General features: G+C 56.3%; 1 protein-coding gene across 3 annotated transcripts in view; it reads right to left on the bottom strand.

Moving 5' to 3' along the window:
• Positions 1 to 22,806, bottom strand: part of COQ8A (coenzyme Q8A) — a 37,691-nt gene that overhangs the window by 13,314 nt on the left and 1,571 nt on the right. Inside the window, exons 1-4 of one of the 3 annotated variants that reach the window (XM_072830239.1) lie at positions 17,153 to 17,350; positions 6,651 to 6,835; positions 3,453 to 3,842; positions 3,122 to 3,188 (exon numbers count right to left, since the gene is read on the bottom strand). In XM_072830239.1, the coding sequence (XP_072686340.1) occupies positions 3,122 to 3,188; positions 3,453 to 3,842; positions 6,651 to 6,827 (634 nt within the window). In that variant the 5' untranslated portion in view covers positions 6,828 to 6,835; positions 17,153 to 17,350. Of the gene's footprint in view, positions 1 to 3,121; positions 3,189 to 3,452; positions 3,843 to 6,650; positions 6,836 to 8,891; positions 9,026 to 17,152; positions 17,351 to 22,806 lie in introns of those variants that run through there. The other 2 variants (XM_072830240.1, XM_072830238.1) reach the window with 2 other exon arrangements.

Here is a 22,806-nt window from a genome sequence, read left to right as displayed (position 1 = left end):
TGTTCTATGATGGAACCAATCTCCTTTAGTCCTGATCTCAGTCAGGGTGGAGAGAAGCGGGGGAGGGGGGGACCTTCCATGTATGAAGTACGGTCAGGAGACTGAGACACAGAAGATGAGCTACATCCATGTCATTTGGGCACTTCCATGTGGGGGCGAGAAACTTACGTCCCGGTGGCCATAGACAGTTTAACAGGAGACAGACGAGTGTGGCGACCTCCCTTCCTGTGTGTGAAATCTCGAATGGATGGGGCGGTGCGGGGGGAGGAAAGCTTGTGTCTCTCTGTTCTTTCCCTCATTTCTGAACTGCAGGCCACCAAGCTCCCGAGGGCACCAGGGCCTCCACCTCCAGGCAGTTTAGGGAGCGGCTGACTTTGCCTGGTGGGCACATCCTCCTACTCACTGGTGCTTGTAACACACGCTGACCCCTTTCCCTTCTCTCCTTACCCTGGGGAAAAATACAATGAATAAGTAAAACCTTACTGGTTCTGGAAAAAGACCCCAATTTTAAAGAAGGGAAAGTAGATAGGGTCCAAGGTCCCAAGGAAGCAGGGCAGGAATTGTAACCCAGATACTGTGATGACCTAAAGCCCAGTCCTGACCCCAAACCCTGCCTTTGACCCCATTTCCATATCACTCCTTCACAAGACCCAACATCCACACATCACTCTGCTCCCAACACGTGGGCTGTAAGACACCCACTGCTGACCTTTTCAAAGGTGGGCCTGCCTCCCAGGGGTCTAGAATCATCCCTTTCCTTCATGCCCCCGCCCCCCCTGTAAAGATCCGACATCTGTTGGTCTGCTTCGCACCCTCACGAGGGAAAGAGAGGTTAGCAGGTCTGCTAGAAGAACAAAGTGGGAATGTTACCTCACTGCTTGGATGACGACCCGCCAGTAAACCACACACTTCGCAACCCAGTGAAGAGCCACATAAAAGGGATGCTTGCAGCTCTGGAAACAGTTTTTTTGCAACACACATGGTTCTAAGAATCCAGGATATTAATTCCGACTGCTTTCTACTCAACTCCACTCTATTGCTTTTTTAAACTCCTGCCTTAGCCCACTACATTGACTTCCCGCCCGTGGAAGGGTCAGAACACACATTGTGAGAACCTCGGGGTGAGGCTGAAGGCCCGGAACTCACTCAGGAGCCCAAGTGACACGTTCCTCCCAGACCCAGCTGCTCCCTGCAACCACCTACCCCCTGGAAGCCTGACACAGCAGCCACCAAGTGTTGGGCAACCCTCCAGCGCACACCGAAGACGGCTCGGGGCCCTGGGAAGCTGTCAGCAAGGGCTCCAGAGGCTCCTGGTGGCTAAGAGCACCTGCTCACCCCAACCCCGACCGCTACCCGGGAGGCATCTGGCCTGAGGGGAGCCCTGCACTGGGCCTTGCTGAGGCTGCCTGTGTGCCCACACACCTGCCCACTCCACTGGTCTTCCTCAGCCCCCGACCCCGAGAACCTGGCTCTGCCCTCTCCCCAAGAATTCATGGCATTCCAACAAATTCTAATCTACCCCCACAACCTTCTTTCTGGCCACTTGTCCCAAACACCCCCTCAACTAGCCTCACCGCAAAGACCCCCCAGGGGAGAATTGCATCACTCCAAACCTGTCAGCCGGGCAAAGCCTCCGGTGAGCCAACCTCGAGTGGTGGGGAGAGGGCTGGAGAGGAAGGCCACAGAGCAGGAAGCGACAGTTCTGGCAGTGGGCCTCTGTGCAACACTTTGGTAACCAACACCACCCTTTACCCACGTGCCCAGCATCCCGCGGACTGAGCCCCCCAATGGAGGCCGCCAGCACACAGATTCTCAAATGTGTCCTGGTAGTGGCACCCCAGGCAGTTACAATGTTCTGCGAGGAACTGGCTGAACACAAGCCCACGTGAGAAAACAAAGCACAGACTCTGTCCTAAAACACAGATGATACTTTCAGCCAGATTCTTGAGCTGCTAAGGAGAAGCAGCTGCCAAATTTTAAGACCGTGATGATGGAACAAAAGCTTCAAGGGATCCCTGGGTGGCGCAGCAGTTTGGCGCCTGCCTCTGGCCCAGGGTGCGATCCTGGAGACCCGGGATCGAATCCCACATCAGGCTCCCAGTGCATGGAGCCTGCTTCTCCCTCTGCCTATGTCTCTGCTTCTCTCTCTCTCTCTCTCTCTCTCTCTCTGTGTGTGACTATCATAAATAAATAAAAAATTAAAAAAAAAAACAAAAAAAAAAAAAACAAAAGCTTCAAGAAAGTTCCATCCAGTGAACGCAGTGGGCCCTGCATGCTAGGAAGACGGAGCATGACCATGCTCTCAGAGCCCACACAAGGCCAGGCTACCGGGCATCACAGAGCCAATTCCAAACAAGGAGCAGGACAGCATCTCCAGGAGAAGGGGTGGCTGAGGGCGGCGTGTGTGACGGCACACGGGAAGGGGACTCAGAAGCCAGCCTGAGCAAAGCACAAGGCGAGCAGGTCCCAGCTCAGACACACACGGTGACCTGCATCTTGCTCAGGATGCAAGCAACAGAAAGGACGACACAAGGTCATAAAAGCAGGTCCGAGTGCTATAAACCTTCGCTCTAAAATCATCTTCGACTCGGCACGGGCAGCCTGGACACAGTAGTACTTAAATCTCCATAGAAAAGGACACACCAAGCTCCCAGCCACAGACTTCTGGATGGCAGCTCAAGGCCAGAGCCCCCAGTGAGCACCCCACTGACACCCCGCAGGCCTGTGGGGGTCCAGCCAACGAGGCCCCGTGCTGCCAGTCAGGGACCAAAACCACCGTGGGAGCCCAGCTACCCCACGACGACTGTCCACTGGTTGCAGAGGGGCTCCGTGGCCGGGGTGGTGGCAAGAGGACAGGGCTGACATCACAGACAGCACACCCGAGTGTGGCCCAAGGAGCTCACGGCAGAGTGTCAGGCACACTCACCCCCAGGGGCCAGCGGAGGCAGAGTGGAGTCCAGTCCCATGCTCCTCCCCCAGAGCACAGGGTCAGAAGGGCAGCACAGGAGCCAGCGCCCCCCTACAGGACACCCTGGTCCCTACCCTCTCCCACCTCCACACAGGCCCCGCCAAGGGCATACCAGGGCAGGTGCGGTGGCACAGGGACCCTCAGCCAGCTTACCTCCGAAGTTGGCCAGGCGCCCAATTCGTGTAACTGGCACCTTCCGTTCCCGAGCCCGCTCACTGAGCTAGAAGGAGTAAGGATAGAGACCTCACACCATCGGCGACCAGGCCCAGGACCGCCCTGCGGTCTCACACTGCCCCCCAGGAGCCCTCCCCACCCCCACAGGCAGCCGCACGGGCAGGCAGCACACTCCCCCAAGAGGGGGCCCCTGGATCCCTGAAAATGGCAGGCCATGGCATCCAGAGGGTGCCCCGGGAGGGCCTGACACCAGTGCCACGGCGAGCAGCAGCCACCCCAGCCCCGCTCCACAGGGCCCTCCGGGACGCACCATCTGCTTGTGGGGCTTGCTCTCGGGGCGAGCCTTGGCCTGCCGGGCCTTCTCAATGTCCTCCGTAGTGAGGCCCCCCACGGGGGACTGGTCCTGGTGGAAGAACCTTCGAGGAAGGCCCGGGACAGAAAGGGGGGCTCTGGGGTCTCCAAAGAGCCTCCTGGTGACTGTGCCCAGAGGGGAGGCGGCCTGGCCTGGGAGCCCAGCTTCCCTGAAGGGTCCACTAGCGACATAGGCAGGAGCCGGGCCTTCACTTCCGGTGTGATCTCCCCGGTCAGGGGAGGTGGCTGCAGAGAAATCTGGGGGGGCCCCCGGGGTCTGAGGTCCAGAGAACTCCACTTCCACGTCATCGAGGCTCTCAGCATAAGACTCTGGGCGCCGATCCTGACCCTATGATGGAAAAAAAGCCAGCGTGAGAGGAGCAAGACCTGGCCCAGGGTTCCTCCTTGTGTGCACCCCACTCTGCACAGAACGACACACACTCCGCAGGGTAAGTGGCCCTCAGCCAGTCCCAGAGGTGAGCACCTTCCTGACCCCAACCTAGGAGAGCCAGGTGAGGCCCTGCTTCTGACAGGCTCCGCTCTGGTCCCAGGGAGGCCAGGAGGTCGCTGAGCACCTGCTGGGTGCCTCTCCAGGCCCAGGTGAGTGACCACCATGCTCCAGGCAGCAAGCTCATCATCTGTAAATTGGGGCTCAGGAGGGGCCTCGAGGTCCCAGCAAGCGAGCCAGGCCAGCAGAAGGGGGAGGCAGGGCTCAGAGAAGTAAAAGGTTCACCAGACCAGCACACCAAGGGGATCCACCCACCACCCCAGGCCAGCACCTCACTGCAGATGCGGCTCCCTGGCCGTTCCCCTAAGAGGCTCTCAGCAGGGCTGGACCGCTGGCCCTGGGAGCTGGGGGTGCAGGGACAGGCCAGGAGGGAGGCACCACGCTTTCCCTCTAAGAGTCACATGGACCCAAACTGCAGGCCCGGTTCCTGTTTGAACCCTGAGTAACCCTGAGCCAGTTCCTCATCTAGAAATAGGGCTGCGCGTGGTCACGGAGCTGCGTGGGCCACAGACAGGGCTGGGGGGACGGCCTGGCTCCTGAGGGCCGGGCTGTGGCTGGCTGCCCCGGGCCGCAGGGATGGGCTCAGGGCACGGGGTCACACGGGGCACCTGGGGGCACCCCCCGAGCCTGCTCACTGCCGTCCTGCTACTCGCTCTCCGGAGGACCAAGAGAGCCTGACCGACACTCTCCCTTCATAAAGGGGACAGTGAGGCTGGGAGAACCGAAGTCATCCAGTAAAGGCCTGGCAGCCGCAGCAGCAGAGCAGGAATCGCCAGTCCCACTGGCTGCCCTGTGACCCCCGACAGCACTTTGTTCTGCACATAAGGCGACCTGTACTTGGATTTGGCAGCTCTGGTCAGGTGCTGGGGAAGCACTGGAGCCAGGGAAGCCGGGAGAGGCCGGGGAGGCTCCCCAGCAGGGCCTCCTTCTACCCCAGGACTCCTACCATGGCCTCCTGGCCCGCAGGACCTCAGTGGCTCTGAATTCAGTGTCCACTCAATGAAGAGGTGACCAAAGCCCTTGAACATCCAGAGGGAGGGGCATTCTGGATTATGTGGCCCCCATCCCCTCAGAGAGAAAGATGCCCCAACGATCTAAGCGTTAGGGAAAGAGCAGCACACTGAGGCCCATCACCCCACTCAGTGCCTCCCTTGTGGTGGGACCTGCACTCCCTCCTCCCTCCGAGGGATCCTGCCAGAGATGCCCGGCCTGTCCTTGGGGCACAGAGAGGTCCCCAATAGGTCTCAGAAGGCCCCCCGCAGGCCTAGCATGCTCTTACTCCTGGTGTTTCACAGGCAAGACACCCACCAGGAAGGGGATGGCTTTGTACCAGGGAGGACACTGCCTGGGACAGCTTGGGGGTGGGGGCGGGGCCAGGAGACCCCAGATGGAAGGACTGCCCAGGGCTCAGGCCCTGTCGCTCAGTAGTCAGGGACCAGTTTCCCATCTGAGAAGGGGTGATGCCCAGGACAGCAGCTGGGCTCAGGTGTGGGGCGGGGGGAATCACGGGGTTGAGATTTCTGTAAGTTAAAAAGCAATTTTGTAGGGTGACAGAGACATGGTGTCATCACCAGACCCTTAGGGAGCAAGAGGGAGGGCTGGGGATCCTAAAACCCCGACCAGAGGCCTGGGGGCTGCGACAGCCTCATAGCCTAGAGGAGCCTCATGCAGAAGGCCATCAAGCACAGGACAGAAATAGGAGGAGGCGAGGTACTGTCTGCAGCTCGTACCCTGTCTCCTTCCCACCTGCAGGGACTCCCAGGAACGGGGCAGGTGGCACGCATGGTGACACGGTGACACCTAGGCAGACAGCGCTCCCACGTGGCAAACCCTATTGACAGCCACCTCCTCACACTCATTCATGCTTACAAGCCTCTCGCTGGGCGGGAAAGGTAGGGGTTTCCCAGGCCTGGGTGCGGAACAGGGCAGGAAAGGTGAGAGGGAGGTGGGGCGGGAGATGAGGCTGCACCAGCGGTCCCCCCGGAAAGGAGCGGAGCCCGAGTCAGCGCCTGGAGACCCGCGGACGTGAAGCAGGGAAGCGTGGCCCTGGCTGTGGCGTGGCTGGCGTGGCGGGAAGGGCCTTGGACACTGGGGTCTGGGGACACTCGATGCTGCAGTGTGACATCCAGGGACATGTGAGCTCTCAGCCTATACGTTGCGCAGCTTCTGCCACTTTTGTACCAAAACCAACCCCACAAAAAAACTGCTAACATCTATCAGATACACAGGGAGAAGGTGCTCGGTCTCCCAAAGGAACTGCTTCAGTGAAGGAAGCACAGCTCCTTACAGCCGCCTCCCATAAGAACACAGGTGGACGTTGCTTTATTTGTGATTTTTTTCATTTCCAAAAATAAAAAGGCTTCTTGAGCATGTTCAGGAGAGGCCCAGGGATGGAACAGGGGCCAGGCAGCAATGAGGAGGGCAGGTGGAGGGGGCAGGATGGGCCTGGGCCAGCTGGTGCACAGCCTGTGTCCCCAGGCAGGTGAATTGGTCTGGGCCACCGGTTCCCGAGGGCTGTCCCGGCTCCGTGAGGTTTCCTGAACTACAACCTGAGTCATGCGGCCACAGCCCCATGGGGGACCCCGCCACACCTGGGACAGGACAGGACAGCAGGTCCCCCGAGCCAGCCCCTCCCACCGGCCTCCTCACCTGCACCTGCCCCAAGACCAGGCTGATCTGCTCCGCGGCCGAGGACTGCAGGGCCCTGGCGGCCAGAATGAGCTCCCCGCCGAGGCCGAGATGCTGCAGGTGGGTCTCCACAGCCACCTGGGTCAGCTTGGCAAGGCCTCTGACCAGCATGATGGCATCCCCCAGCATGGCAGCCATCCTCAGGGCTGGAAGAGAGAGGGCCAGTCAGGGTATGTCCCACGCTCACGCAGAGACCTGGGCAGAGGCAACAGGAGGTCTGGTCCTTCCACTGGCCCCCATCTGATCCAGGCTGAGAGGGCACAGCGAGGGCGGGTCAGGGCTCAAGGACGGTCCTGGGTGAGCCCCTCCCCTGCGCGGCCCAGGCTCTGAACAGAACCCAAGGCTCCATGGAGTCGGGGCTGGAGGCCCCCGCAGCAGGAGGGGACCATGGGCACACAGACGTCTGCGGACTCAGCCTTCTCCTCATGCAAAGGAAGGGAAGCACCGGCTCTGAGGGAAACGCCGCCCCAGGAGGGCAGCCCCGCTCAGCCAGGGAGGCCTGCAGGGACCACTCTCCCTGAGCCCGGGAGGTACAGCTACTCATAGATACAAGAACTGCAGTGACGGCCAGAGAACCCCACGAAGGAACAGGAGCCTGCAGAGCTGAGATGACCCCCTGTCACCTGCTCTCACCGTCACCGTCACCAACAGCAGCCACCAGGCCGGGCACTCCACACTCTCCATCTCTTTCAATTCTTTATAAACAGCTTGGTGACACGGGTATCATTGTTCCTACTTCACACAGGAAAAAACCAAAGCCAGAGAGGTTAACTATCCTAAGTGGTGTCCTGAATGGTGGCCCTGGGGTCCAGCCCTGGGGTCCGACCCTGGCTCTCCTCTGCTCTGTGCTCATCACACCACGCTGACTACCCAAACGCGTGGCCCACCGGCTCCAAGCAGTGGAGGACCAGGGCCCCGCTCAGACACAAACGGGCTGCTTACACTCTCATCAAAGCAAAGGACGTTCCTGGGAGGTGACCGTACCCTTGAAAGGGACAGAGGGCCAGCCGGGCCCACCTCCTGCTGTCATCTCACACCCTGGGCTCTGATCTGGGATCCCGTACTTTACGGCAATAAACAAGGGTGAGCCCCACAGACCAAATGTACAGGCCTGGCATGAGATCCATAATCAGAGCTCACACAGGGCTGCTGCCAGTGGTCAAACTGGCCAGCCCCCCAGCCCCACACAGATACGCTGGTCTCAGCACCCCTTGTCAAGTGGCGAGGCGCCCACCACAGCCCACAGACCCCAGTGAGAGAGGAGGTTTCTGAAGGAGATATTAGGGACTTCCGAGGAGGGATGGAGGCCGGGCCCCAGCCACACTGTTCAGAAGGACCCTTTGCTGGTGGCCCCAGGGCATCCACCATACCCCACTGCCCCAAGGTCCCCCCAGTCCAATCCAGCTAACCAAGGCAGAAGCCTCCCACAGGCCACAGGCTCCAATAATTCCAAACCTCCCTTGTCTATTAATGGATACCACATCTCCCATAGAGCTTCCTAAGACCTATTTAATTCAGACTTTGTTTCCAAGCTGAAAATTAACTGTCTGAATCTCTCATCCAAGTTATGAGCATGAATGAAAGCATCACTGGAGCAGAGCTGAGAAGTGATGTGGGGCAAGTCCGCCCACTCAGTGCTGGCCTGACTGACCTGCCGCTCCAATCTGTGGACGTTCAATCCAGAAAGCCCACTTCTGGCCCCATGCTCGCTGCAGACGCAGGCCTGGGACCCACTGGAGTCCAGTCCTCAGTCCCCAGTCCTAGGCACATAGGGCCCAGCTGCTGAACAGGCCAGGGTTACAACTACTTCACAATGATGCATTAGAAAAATTCCTTAGGGGATCCCTGGGTGGCGCAGCGGTTTAGCACCTGCCTTCAGCTCAGGGCGGGATCCTTGAGTCCCGGGATGGAGTCCCAGGTCGGGCTCCCTGCATGGAGCCTGCCTCTCTCTCTGTGTGTCTCTCATGAATAAATAAATAAAATCTTAAAAAAAAAAAAAAAAAGAAAAGAAAAATTCCTTTAAAAAATGCTACATAAATTGACCATATTTTTTGTTAATTCCTGCATCTGTGCGGTATGAGTAACTATGGTCTTTTCCAGTATTTTCCTAACTTTTTTAGTTCATATATACTACTTTCAAAGTGACGAGAAGAAAGTCATCTAAAAATAGCACACATTAAAAAGTAATTAGCTATGGTGCACCTTGGGGGTCAGTCAGTTCAGGTCCTGATCTCAGGGTCGTGGGATGAAGCCCCTCGATGGCCCCCACACTGAGCAGGGAGTCTCCTTGGGATTCTTTCTCTCCTCTCTCCCCGACTCAAATAAATAAATAAATCTTAAAAAGAAAAAAAAAAAACAACCTAATTAGTTATGCCTTTCTTCCTGTGCAAACAGTTGCATCCTGTCCCCAGCAATGTTGCAGTGGGGGACAAGTGCAACCCCAACCAGTGAGCACCAGAGAGGGGAGGAGGGGACTCCAGCCGGTGGCTCTACCAGGCAGGCCCTGTCCAGGCGGAAATCACATCACAGAGAAACCATCTCCCTGCTCGCTGTGGGGCAAAACCTGCTTTCCTCAAGTCAACAGATGCTACTAATCAATATACTGTCATTTGTGAGCAGATTCACATGCTGATGAGTCTTTCAAAACCATAGCGGGCCTGCCCGGGCTCTGACAAGTGCTATTTATCTAAGGAGCAGAGGCTGTACCCAAACCTCCCCCAGCTGCTCTGCTGGGTACAAAGTCAGCCGTTCACACCCTCATTGACGCCAGGTACTCGGTTGCTAAGGAGTGTCTACCTCCGGGGCAGCAGGAACAGCAACGGCTGCCAGAAGACAGTACCTTTCCAGAACATTTCTCACCTTCTGGTTTTCAAAAAGTGGGTCCCATGGATCTGAGGCATCCCAATGCGACTCAGAATTCAGCTACCCTGAAATTTTTCTGCAAAACCCCTGCAGGAATGCAAGATCCAGGCACTTGGCTACACCAAGAGGCGTTTTCATCATGATCTTAAAGAAATAAAAGCAAAAGCCCCCAAAAAACATTTTTAATACACCAATTAAAAACCTTAGCTGGGGGCTCCTGGGTAGCTCAGTCGGTTGACTGTCCGACTCTTGACTTTGGCTCAGGGTAGTGAGATTGGGCCCCGAGTCAGGTTCAGCGCTGAGCAGGGAGCCTGCTTGAGATTCTCCCTCTGTCCCTGCACCCTGCTCCTACTCACTCTCTCTAAAATAAATAGAACCTGGGATCCCTGGGTGGCGCAGCGGTTTGGCACCTGCCTTTGGCCCAGGGCGCGATCCTGGAGACCCGGGATCGAATCCCACGTCGGGCTCCCGGTGCATGGAGCCTGCTTCTCCCTCTGCCTGTGTCTCTGCCTCTCTCTCTCTCTCTCTCTCTCTCTCTCTCTCTGTGACTATCATAAATAAATAAAAATTTTTATAAAATAAATAGAACCTTTAAATCAAACAAACAAGCAAAAAGTTTACCTGCACCAGGATTTCATCTACAAGTATTAGAGCCCACTGCTCGCTGAGCAGGTTTTCAGGCCTCGTCTAGAAGTAACAGAGCAACTGAGTGTCCGGCCCTCTGCCTACTTGGTAGGCGGGCCCCAGAATGCCTTGGCGAAGAGGGGACAGCCAGAAGTGCTCGGTAAGCCAACAGATAGATGTAGCAGTTGGGGGAGGCAGCACTCCCGTTTGGGGGTGCCCACTAGGGACAAGACAAAGGCATTCAGTCACCCACTGCACATGTTCACGAAGATCCCCTCCTGGGGCTCTGGGCCGGTCCTGGCAGGCCCCAGGTGAACCTGCCCTTGGCCCCAGGGCACTCTCAGCCATGGTGCCATGCAGGCACTTCTATGATGAGACAGACGCCAGGGAGAGGGCCGAGGCCAACTGAGGCTGACACACCAGGGTCAGGTGCAGAGGAGGCCGCTGACTGGCAGAAAAGATGGTCCTGGGAGCAGGACACAGGGTTCCAGCTGCCAGGGTTGCTAACGCTAAGTGCATCACTCACCAACACATCCCTCTCCAGCAGGAGGCGGCTTTGGGTGGCTCCCTTTTCTGGTCCTAACATGCTAAACTGTCATAAGGGATGTAAATAAAGATGTTATCTAGAGAGAGAGAGAACGGGAACAGACACGCTCACTGTCCCCAGGGGCAGAGAGGCCGAAAAACATAGTCCCCAAGCTCCAAGAATTCTCCTAATGACCCTTCACTCTCTGACCTTCCCCAAGATTCGGGACATGAGCTCACTCGTGCTACAGGATAGACCTGGGTGTTCAGACCCACACATTTGCAGGGAATTATCTGGGCCATGGGGACCTTCACATCTGGTCTCCAAAACGAAAGAACACCCACAAAGGGACACCTACCTGGCCAGAATAAGATGTATCAGCAGGAGAATGACTGTGTTCTCCTGAAAAGATCAAAGTAACAGGTAGCTCTGCAGCCAGAAAGCAATGCAAGGCAAGGCATCAAGCACCTGTCCACTCCCACTAGCAGGAATGCATCTTCGGGGAGAGTTCCCACACACATCCCAAGCACCCCCCACTTGAAGCCAGGACCCACCATCAATCACTCGTCTCTCCTCTCAAGGGGACAGCCAGAGACAGGGTGGGGATTTACCAAGCCAGGGTTAGATCCCCTCCATGGCTCTAAAGTGAGGCATAACAGCGCAGCCCCATCTGAACAAAGCCAACCGGAGCTAGGGTAGCTCTGTTTCCAACAGCACACAACCCCACTCTGGTCTCCTCCACACTGAGGGGCCCTGAAGCCTCAGGGTCGCTGGTAGAAGGACCCCAAAGGAAGCTGCACAGAAAGCTCTTTGTCTTGGGGAATGTGTGAAGCTTCATCCATCTGTCTGTCCCCTCCCATGGACACATCACCCCCCAGGGCACCCCCATGTCCCACCAGCATCAAGCTCCATGTATCCAAATAGCCATCACCACCCCCAGACCCCTCCTGGGCTCCCCATCCTGAGGAATTCGACCACCAACCACTTCTCTCCAATTGTCCCCTCACCTCCCCTGGCCCTGGCTCCTTGCTAACCCTGCTGCCCCTAGTCTCTGTTCCCCCTCCCAAACCACTCCCCAGCTTCTCGACCTCTCCGAGGTTCCTAAGGGGCTGAAAGAACTCTTGTGACCTGGCCACCCCACACTCCAATTTCTCTCCTTGTCCTCTCCATTCACTGTGTCCCAGTCAGGCCCACCCAACTCTCCTGCCAGCCTGGACACGGGATCACGCTTTCTTTCCCTTCACCACTCCCGGCCCAAACATCACCTCTCCTGGGGCAGGTCATCCTTCCCCCAGGATGGCAGTGCCTGCTGTACCCCTGCCTGCATCACCATCTCCTCCCCCAGGGGCTACCGGCCAGAGCAGGGCAAGGACTACACCTGCCTCCCCGTGCTCTATCACCAGCACCCAGCTCCAGGCTCAACACAGAGCAGGCAGGTAATCAATAACCCTGAAACCGAATGAACTCAACGAGTCCCTTGAAGGCTGCCCTTTGTGGGACGGGCTCACGCCAGCTTGCAGCTTTCATGTAGATTCGGAATCAAAGGCCCCCAGGGGGCCTGGTGGAGGCAGGGACACCAGAGTCCCCAGGGGGCTTGGTACAGCACAAACTGCTGGGCCGGCCCTGGCTCTCAGGGGCCCAGAAACCTGCATGGCTCGCACGCTCCCCGGGGCTGCTGCTCGTGCTGGAGGACCGTTCTGGAGGACCAGGCGGACAGGAGCAGAGGTGGCCCAGGCGAGACCAGGTGGCAGAGATCCTTCCCAAGTTTCTTCCACTGCCCCTCCCCCGAACCTGGCTTCTGGGTCCATGGAAACCCCGGCCTGCCCTTCCTTCTGTTACTGCCTCAAGAGAGCTTAAAGACAGGAGCCTCGGACTGTCACTCCCCACAGGGCCCAGACTGTCCTCTTCCGGAGGCCCCAGGGCGGGGCTGCCTGTGACCTTCTGCCCCCTCCTCGGCAAGAACAAGCCCTACTTTGGGCTGGAACCTTCTCAATTTTCAGCCTGTGTGGGCCCTGAAAAGTTCCTTTACGTGCTTGAAAGTTTTTTTCCTCCACTCTAAGTAAATGAAAACAGCAGGTGACTCAGGGGACCGAGGAATGTGCAAGCCAGGGAGAGACTCAAACTTTGAGACCCAAATCCAGGACCATCTGCAGCTGTGCCCTTGGCCTCAGCCTTCAAAGTCACACCCAGGGCCCAGCACTGGCCTCCAGCAGGGACTCCAGGCTCTGGGCTCCGGCCAGTGAGGGTCACCCAGGCTCTCACCAGCAGCTTCAGAGACAGCCTCCTGGGCTGGTGACCAAATACATGAAGAAAGACCAGGGAAGAGACAGAGACAAACAGCCCCCAACATCTGCCAGCTGCAGCTGGGCCTGGAGGGTCACCTCTCCACGGGAGTACAGGCCATCGGGGCCACGTCACCCCGGGAGCCCCCGCACCTGCAGCAGCAGAGCCAGACACAGAGAGGAAAGGGGACTCAGGGCATCTCCTAGGCAGAGGAGCTCCTGTTCCCTCGGGAGAGGCTTCCTGGCCCGAGGGCTGCTTCTCGGAGCTGGTGAGAAGTGCACACTCATGAGCAAGCCGGGCAGCAGGCACTCTGACACTCCACTCCAGGGCATTTCGCCAGGTCCCCAAGTGTTTCCATTCTGCAAGGAGCAGAAGACAGGCCCGGGGTGCTAGCCACAGTGGAGGTCCTCACTGAGACTTCACCATCCACCAGGCTGTGAGCTGCGTGTTCTCTGCATTCTCCCTCCATCGTTCTCATAAGCTAGGTGCTATTTTCATGTCCGTGTTTGAGATGAAGGCACTAAAGTACAGAGAGATTCCATAACTTGGCCAAAGTCACACAGCTTATGAGAACTGGAGCCAGGAAGAGCTTGAGTCTATGGGCTCAGACACTAGGCAACCACTTAACAGGGAAAGCAGAGAAAACCAAGCTGAAGGGTGTCCGAGTATCTCAGGCTAGAAGCCTCCACTCCTGGCCACTAGGAGATCAGGATGGTCTGGGTTTCCTGGTATGTTGCCCCAGGTGGGCACCAGGCTGGGGGGTGGGTGCTCAAAGAAGCAGGAGAGGCTCCCTCACCCCAAGGATGCCCAGGGCTCTGGAGCACAGGGGGTCCTGAGCAGCCCCTCCTCCTTCTGGTGAGCAAAGGAGGCCCTAAATGCCCACCTGCCAAGTACAGGGTCCTGACAGCAACATCATCATCTGACTAAAATCTCATCAAAGTTTTCTGCTTAAAACATGAAAACAGGGGCACCTGGGTGGCTCAGTGGTTGAGTGTCTGTCTTCGGCTCAGGGTGTGATCCCAGGATCCTGGGATCGAGTCCCACATCAGGCTTCCCGCAGGGAGTCCACTTCTCCCTCTGCCTATGTCTCTGCCTCTCTGTGTCTCTCATGAATAAAAAAAATAAATCTTAAAAAAAAAAAAAATGAAAACAGGGACACCTGGGTGGCTCAGTGGTTAGGCATCTGCCTTCAGCTCAGGGCATGATCCCGGCTCCTAGGATTGAGTCCCACATTGGGCTCCCTGCAAGGAGCTTGCTTCTCCCTCTGCCTGTCTCTGCCTCACTCTGTCTCTCTCAAGAATAAATAAATAAAATCTTTAAAAAAGAAAAAACATGAAAACAGTGCTTGTCTCAGGAACTGAGACTGATGAAGCTTCAAGATTCTCTGGAGCCCGGCGCCCCAGGGTTCAAATCCTGACTCTGCTGTAGAAGTGTCTGTGCCTCAGTTTCCCCATCTGTTCCCAACAGAAGTAGGTTAGACAATCCATACAGTGGCACTTAGGGCCCCAAGGACTGGCACACAGTAGGCATTCATCACCTAGCAGACATTCTGGAATGAGGCTCAGCCCGAGGAGACCAGAGGGCACATGAATGACAGCAGTTTGGACAATCTTACTTATTTATATCCAGGCACTCAGGCGGGTACAGTATCTATCACGTCTGACTCAGGGAGGGCCATCTCGCCCTCTCCAGGCACCAGCGTGGTTTGTCTATGCTGTGGTGCCAGAGCCCACGTGGAGGCTAGAAATAAATACCCACTGGTGATCCTTACCATGGTCAATGCCACTCCCAGAGGAGAAAATGGGAAGCTTTCGTTGGTATTTTATGGGAGGAACAGTACGGGGGCAGGGGGCAGGTTGGGGGAGCTCTCTGATCCCCATGACCTTTCTGTCTGCACATCATGGCACACTCTGCCACCAGCATAATCTTCCCGCAGCCCACTTCATCATGCTAAGCCCCTACTCCAATGGCTCCTAGCTGTCTAAAGGATAAACAGGACCTGCCCAAGCTCCTGAGCCTGAGGTTGTGGGCATCACAGTGAGGACCCGGCCTCCCGGCCAGCCTCCACTCACACCTGTGCCGAGGGAACAACGCTCCAACCCCTTGGCTCCTGCACATGGAAAACACGCCTCCACCAGCCATGCAGATGGAGACCCCTGTGTGTGTGCCACCAGCCTCGGGGCCTGGGGATCAGCTCTGCCCTGACCGGCCAGTTGCTCCAGGCCTGTTCCTGAACCACCCCATAACCTGTCTCTCGCCTAGAAATCACAGCATCAGTTGTCAGAACATCCAATCTAAGCAGGAGAGGTGGAAGAGCCCTGAAATGTATGAACACACCACATCTACTCGAGGACGCATATTTCCAGATGGGCCCCAACCTGACCCTGTGCTCTCAGGCGTCTTCCCATCACTGCCCTCACCTCCCAGGCCAGCCAGATCCTGTCCTGCTCTGTATGCTATGTCCCCGGCGCACACATGCCTTTTCTCTCCAGCTCAACTCCTAGGCCCTCTTGGAGGTCTCCAAGGCTGACCCCACCCACCTTGACACCCAGACTGATCGTGACCACACGAACGACAAGTGTCACTGCACTGTCACTCAGGAAGGGGGACAGGACCCTGGGTGGCAACCCTGGAGCTGTGGTCGAGGGGTTTCCTTTACAGTGAAATCAGGTATCTAAAGGGTTGTGTTTAAATGTGGCAGATTGAGCAGGGACTTCACAGACATGTCCGCACTCTGAGCCCTGCCATGTATGACTATGTCACCTTCCGTGGCAAAGGAGGCTTTGTACATGGGATTCAGTTAAAGATCCTTAAGATGGGTGGATTGTCAGGATGGGCCCAATTAATCACACGGTCCTTATGGGAGGGAGGCAGGCAGGTCCGAGCCAGCAGGAGGTGTGACAGCAGAGCCTGGGGTGCAGGTGTGAAAAAGGCTGGCCCCCGGAGGCTGGGAAAGCCAGGGCCACTTCTGCCCTTGAGCCTCCAGAAAGGACTGGCCCTGCTGACACCCATCTTGGGTTTCTGACCTCCAGACCATAGAATAATAAATCTGCAGTGTTTTAAACCACTGGGTTTGTGGTCCTTTGTCAGAGCAGCCATAGGAAACTTGAATACAGGGGCTATTTTTAAATAGCAAATCGCTGGGTTGGAAAGAGGGCTGGGCTGTATTCTAGACTACTTTCCCAATCATTCTTCTAAAATAATTGGTGTGGTCACCCCACAAGCAGCACTGAGTGCCGACCAAGTGCCAGATTCTGGACTACCCACAGCCAGCTCAAAACACACCCCCGTTCCCAATGAGATTCCTGCCAGCTTTCAGGATCAATGCACCCAAGCTTCCTGAGGCTCAGGTCCACATCCAAACCATTGCTGATGATCTGCTACATGCCAAGCACTGTGCAAGGCCTGCAGGGGCCGCTAAGTCCAAGGAAGAGCTCCCCACTGTCAAAATGCTTTTCATCAGCTTTTACCCTCTTAATCTTTCAAGACACCTCCACCTCACATCTACTTTTCCAGTGAAACAGTATTAGTAATGAGTGGCTACCACTTCAGGTCCCCTGTGTGCCTGTCCCTTACACCACTCCTTGCCCTACCAAAACAGGTGTGCTCCCCATCTGCGAGGGAGTGAAAGCTCAGAAAGGGGGAGAAATGTCCTGAGAGGCCCAGAAATGCCAGGTGCCGGCCCTTGTACCGTGGCCTGGCTCCAGGCTCCAGTCCTCCCCTTGCTGCCCAGGGCGCTAAGGGAAAACCAGGTAAGAAATCTGCCCCCACATCAGTAAGTCACCATTTTAAACCCAGTCTTCTGGAGACACAGCAAGGTTCATGCCCTGAAAAGTATATCCACCCGGTTGCAAAAATCATGAGTTGCAGAAATCTTGGAACTGGCAGGACTCTCAAAGGCCATCTGGCCAGACTGCCCCTTCTGGAAAACTCCCCAGTTACCTGAACTAAGAGTGTTGGCTTCCTAGCCCCCAGGGTCTGAGCCTCATACTGGTCTCAGACATAAATGGCAGAGAGAGGCAGGAGCCCCACACTGAGGGCCACCTCGGGGTATGCAGGAGCCAGAAGGAGACGCTGGGTATGTGGCCCTCAAGACTGCCACAAGGACACCCAGGACCAGACTTTGTCAACTGCCCCTCTAACACCACACACAGCCCAGACCCCTTACCACACGGTGAGCCTCTGGAGAATGGCCTCTCTTAGGCACGTGGGTGGCTCAGTGGTTGAGCGTCTGCCTTGGGCTCAGGTTGTGATCCCAGGGTCCTGGGATGGAGTCCCACATCAGGCTCCCCACAGAGCACCTGCTTCTCCCTCTGCCTGTGTCTCTGCCTCTCTCTGTGTGTCTCTCATGAATAAATAAACAAACCTTTAAAAGAAAAAAAAAAAAAAAGAAGGGCCTCTGCGACCTGGTTCTCTACTCCCCACAGGTGCCCACTCCACAACTCATCCACCCCCAGAGCCGAATACCCATCTGCACCTGGGGTACTCCCTAACTTCTGGAGCCCCAACATCTAGAACCCAGAACCAGGGGGTCCTGTCCACACACAGCTATCACCATGGTGGCAGCAGTATCCCCTGTGCTAACGGGGGGGGGGGGGCAGAGACGAGGCCACAGGTGGTGTGCACAGGGGCCCCAGGTGGGATGGCGCTTCTAGTACTGCCCATTGTGCCCACTCCTTGCTGACAAAAAATCGAGAGGGGAAAAGAGGGCAAACCAGCAGGCCTGGCCCAGCAGCGGTGAAGTCCACTCAGGCCCAACCATGCGCGGGGCCCAGCCCTACACTTTACCAACTGCTGGCAGTGAACGAGTGCAGGAGCCAGGGCCAGAGATCTCTCCTTGACCTCAGAGAGGCGGGAGATGTCTGCTCCGACTCTGGCTCCCACAGCTCACAGGGCAATCCATCCTCACCTCCACCCTCCTCCCAGCCAGGACCAGTGCCAAAGACAGAATGTGCCAGGAGGGAGGAGGTACTGCCGGGCCTGACCCCAGGCTCTGGCCCTCACCTGAGGAGTTGTGTGTCAACAGTCCCCATGACAGCAGGACATTGCCACTGGGCCCCTAGTTCTCAGACCTGGGCAGCTGGGGACGGTGGACGGGGGAGGACAGACAGTGAGGCCCCCGGGACACCCACCACATGTGACCTCGGTACTTGGTCTCCTTGGGCCTGCACTGCCTCGTTTCCTCCTTTACAGAACGGGGTGGCTGCCCGTGATGGTGTCCAAATTGCAGACTAGCACCCCTTTATCCCCAGAGTGCAGAAGGCTGATCCGGGAGCATGGCCAGGGCTGTCCAGACCCAGGGAGACCTACGCTCTGAAGAACCAAGCGCTGGCCCAGCCAGGCATCGGGGACACCAAGTGTGAAGAGGTGGACCCTGCTCCTCCCAGGGGTATGTCTTGGGGCACAAGCCCTGGGCAACCCACCTCCCTGCCTCTCCACCATACTCACACACCATGCACTCACGTATTTATACCACACTCACACGCCCACAGTCACAAATATGCACACACACCCACTTGTGCACTCACACTCACACACACTTACATACCTGCACACTCGTACGTTTGTATTCACACATGCATACCCACCAATACACACTTGTGCGCTCACACTCCGGCACACTTACACACTCATACACCCATGCAGGCTTGTGCACTCACACTCACACCTCATGTACTCATACTTATGCACTCAAACATCCTCACACTCGTGCACTCACACTCCACGTGATCCACTCACACACTAACATACACACACACATTCACTCACCCACTGGGAACAAGCAGGGCCCCAGTGGCGGGCAGGGGCAGGGCCTGATGGGCAGGAGGGCACAGCAGGACGCCCTCTCCTGACTCCCGGGGCCCAGCTCCTCCTCCATCCTCCACTAGGACTCTCCCCACGCAGCTGTGCTTTTGCCTTCACTCTCTCCTCCCACAAAAACTTACCCCCTCACGTCTACAAACCCTCTCCCTCAGCCTTCGTGTACCAAATACAAAGATCCCCCCACTAGCTGCCCCTCCCGTGCCCTCCTGTCTGTCACACTGTGGACCCCAAGCCCTTCCCTGATATGGCCCAGCCCACAGCTCAGGGCACCTGACCCATCCAGTATCACTCCCCTCTGGGTTTCCCACCAGCCCCACTCTCTCCCCTAAAGCCCTTCCTTGGCTCCCATGATTCATTTTCTCATCCCGGTCCAGTGCCACTATCTACATCAGTCCCTCCTCCTCCACCTCCTGCCCAGGCCAGGGAAGCCCTGGGCCCAGTCCTGACCCCCATGCTCCCTGCCGACTGCCCCCGTTCCCTGGGCTGTCCCGGGTCTGTGCATCTCTGCTCTCAGCCCAGGCAGGCCATCTCTGCCAGGGAGCTAGTTCTAGAACCAACCCAATCACACACACACACACACCATGTAACCCCTCCAAGCCCCACAGACACTGATGACAGAACACAGGGGAAAGTGGTGCTGATGAAATCGTTCTACACCTCGACTGTGGTAATGGTTATGTGACATTATGCATTTGTGAGACTTATTTAATTAATTTATTTATTTATCTGAGAGAGAGAGCGCATGAGCAGGGGGAGGGCACAGGGAGATGGACTCCTCACACAGACATCACTCTGAGCACAGAGCCCGAGGTGGGGCTCAGTCCCAGACCCCAAGATCATGACCTGAGCCAAAATCCAGAGCTGGCTGCCCAACCATCTAAGCCCCCCCAGGCGCCTTGTGACCACGTGCATTTCTCAAATGGCACAACCACCCACTAGAAAGGGGGGATCTACTGCACGCAAATTATATCTTTATAAAAAGAGGCAGTTGAGGGGGCACCTGCCTTTGGCTCAGGTCATGATCTCAGGGTCCTGGGATCGAGCTCCACATCGGGCTCCCTATTCAGCAGGGAACCTGCTTCTCCTGCCCCCACCTGCTGCTCCCCTGCCTGTGCTCACCTGCTCACTCTCTGTTGAGTAAATAAATAAAACATTAAAAAAAAAACACAAAACCAAAAAAAGAGGAGGTGAATCCCACAGGTACCTCAACCCCCTCCTGTCTGGAACATCACCACCTCCCCCCAAACCAGCTCCTCCTCCTCCTGCACCCTCGGTTTTCTGCAGTAACACCACCATCCACTCCAAATAGATCCTCCCCACAACTAGAAACCTCAGCCTTCAGTGGCCAACCAGCCACTTAACCTGGACACTCTACCTGCACAGATTTATATTCTCTCGAATCTGCGCCTTGCATTCTACAATGCTCCCAGCCCGGCCCCCACCACCAGGGACTCAGGCCACCCTCACTTCTCACAACACCTCACTGGGCCCCCTGCCTGTCCACCCTGACCTGCCATCCGACTGCTCTGCAAATGCCAGCCCACCCTGGCACCCCCCCCACAGCAACGTCCCCTGGCGGCCAGACCTTTGACCCCTCTGGGTCCCAGCCTCTAAGCATTTCTCTCTCTGGGGCACACGCATATGGCCCTTGGGCCCCAGCACCTGGGCCTCCTGCCATAGAAAGCACTTTCTCCACCTTTGTCCACCAGATCCAGCTTGCGCTTCGCCCTGGGTCCCCACGGCAGAGGCCTGGTACCGCCCTGTGGGTCTTGCACAGTCGGCCACAGACCGTGCCACATTGGGGCAGGGAGCTCACGCTCACTCACCGCTGTCTCTCACTCTATCTCTCTGTCTCTCCCTGGGGGCTCTCTAGGCTGCAGTTGCACTCTTGAGCAGTGAGTGCTCAGCAACCCTCTGAGGCCTCAACAAAATGTCAGGAGTGCAATGCCAAGCCTTCCTGGCCCCCAGGCCACTGCTGAGACAAAATGCGTGGAAGCACTGCTCTACCTGACACAAATTCACCCAAACTCACCCAAACTGTAAGGGCGGGGCACATGAGCTGCTTCAATAGGGAGCGAGAGGGCTTGCCCCAACTGCTCTCCCACCCGCCCTGACCGCCCTGCACTCACCCGCCACCCACCACAGTGCCCCTGCTCAGGGAGCCAAGTGACACTACCCAGAGTGGTCCTCGGACTGCTAACATCCCCCATGCAAAAACGGAGTGAGTGCCTAGAAACTTCCATGGCAATTAAGCATCTCCATTTACTGTGCTTTGTGAACACACTGCTCTACAACAAACTCGGTCTTTTGTCACTGGGACTCTGGGAAGCACCCTGACCCTCCAAACTCCTGCCTCTTCCTGACGAAATCCTGCTCATCCGCAGAGCTCCCCGCCAACACTGCTCCTCCAAGAATCCTTCACAGTTTCCACCCAGAGCCCCCTGTCCAAACCACACTGAGGGCGTTGAGATGGGATCTGCACCCGCCCCCCTCACTACAAGCTCCCCGAGTTTGGAGACGAAAGTACTGTCCACTTCAATATTCCCAACACCACACCTGAGGCAGTCGATCCATCAATAACTGCTCAGCAAGGAGTAAAAACCGTATCTGCCTGTGAATCCAGAGTGGCTTTCCCTAGGGGACAGGATGCGGAGGGGCACTGACCCGCAGGGCACACAGGAACCAAACGTAGCCCTGCTCCCCTTGCCCAGATGGGACAGGAGGATATTAAACAAAAACCAAAACTGCCACAAGTCTAAGGCTCTTGGGACAAGAATGCAGTCACTATTCTAGAACACCCTGAAACGTCTATCTGAGCGAAAAACATTCAGCTCTACTGCGAATCTTCTCTACATGCACACACTGAAAATGAATCACTCACTCCCAAATATGAAGAATAAAAAAGGACATTTTCAGGGTCATTTCCGACTTTAAATCCCCCGTGGGCCCCTGACCTCAAAACAAACGGTCAGGGGCTTAAGAGCCTGCAACCCACAAGGGACAACGTGCTTGTGGATGGACCAGTGGGCACCCACTCGGGTTTGCAAAGTGTAGGGAGAAGCAGCCTCTCATGTCCTGCGGATGTGTCGTTTCCAGGATCCTGGCCCTGCCTGCGGATCCCCAGACCTCTCCTGCCCCACAGGCGCCACTGGAAGAAGCAGGTCCTTGTGCTCCCCATGCCACTCTCTCCCTTCTGCTGGTTCCAAGTCCAGGACTGGCCGTTATTCGGCAGGAATGCACGGACTATTTCCAGATGCCACTGTCAGATCAAGACAACTCTCTATCTAAATATTCCTGTCTAATTTTGCACACAGCTCTTGTTTCAACTGACAAAGATAATGACTCAGTGTCCATGGCTCTTGGTGGAAAATTATCCTGCCAAGTTTGGACTTCTCTAAGCTTCGTTTTGAGAAAGAAGAAGTGACCTCTCTGTCCAGATCCTTTTCTACTGGCAACCAAGGGCACCCAAAAGGCCGCCTAACTAAACCAAGGAATGTCACAGGAAAATCCTGATACACATCCACAGGAGTCAATTAACAAGACAGAAATCGTGGGAGATCGGGGCTTGGGATATTTTTCCTTGCCCTAGGCAATAATCACTGTTTTTCAGCTTTTCTGCATCCCATCGATTTGGTACTTTGAACTTTGGGACATAAATTTTGAACTTTTGGACTGAATGCAAAATCTAGACTTAAAAATAAAGCCTCTTTCTCTGCATCTTTGTCACTGACATTTCAATCACCCATAAAGGAACTGTACAAGTGATACATGTGCCTCTCATGAGGGGCACACAGCTCATGTCAGCATCCCCACACAGACGCTTGAAATGCAGCCACTTACTCTCTGCACACACAGGGCTGGTCCCCTCCCACATCATAAGACACAAGAAGATGACCAAAGCATCACCTTGAAGAGCCACTTGTGGATAATGGAGTTGACCTTTCTGCCAAGATACAGAAGCCTGAAACTTGTTTAGTCACTATTTTAAAACTGATCCAT

Source organism: Canis lupus, chromosome 6, assembly GCF_048164855.1.
Source record: "Canis lupus baileyi chromosome 6, mCanLup2.hap1, whole genome shotgun sequence".
Lineage (NCBI taxonomy): Eukaryota > Metazoa > Chordata > Mammalia > Carnivora > Canidae > Canis > Canis lupus.
This window is presented reverse-complemented; position numbering and strand designations above follow the sequence as displayed.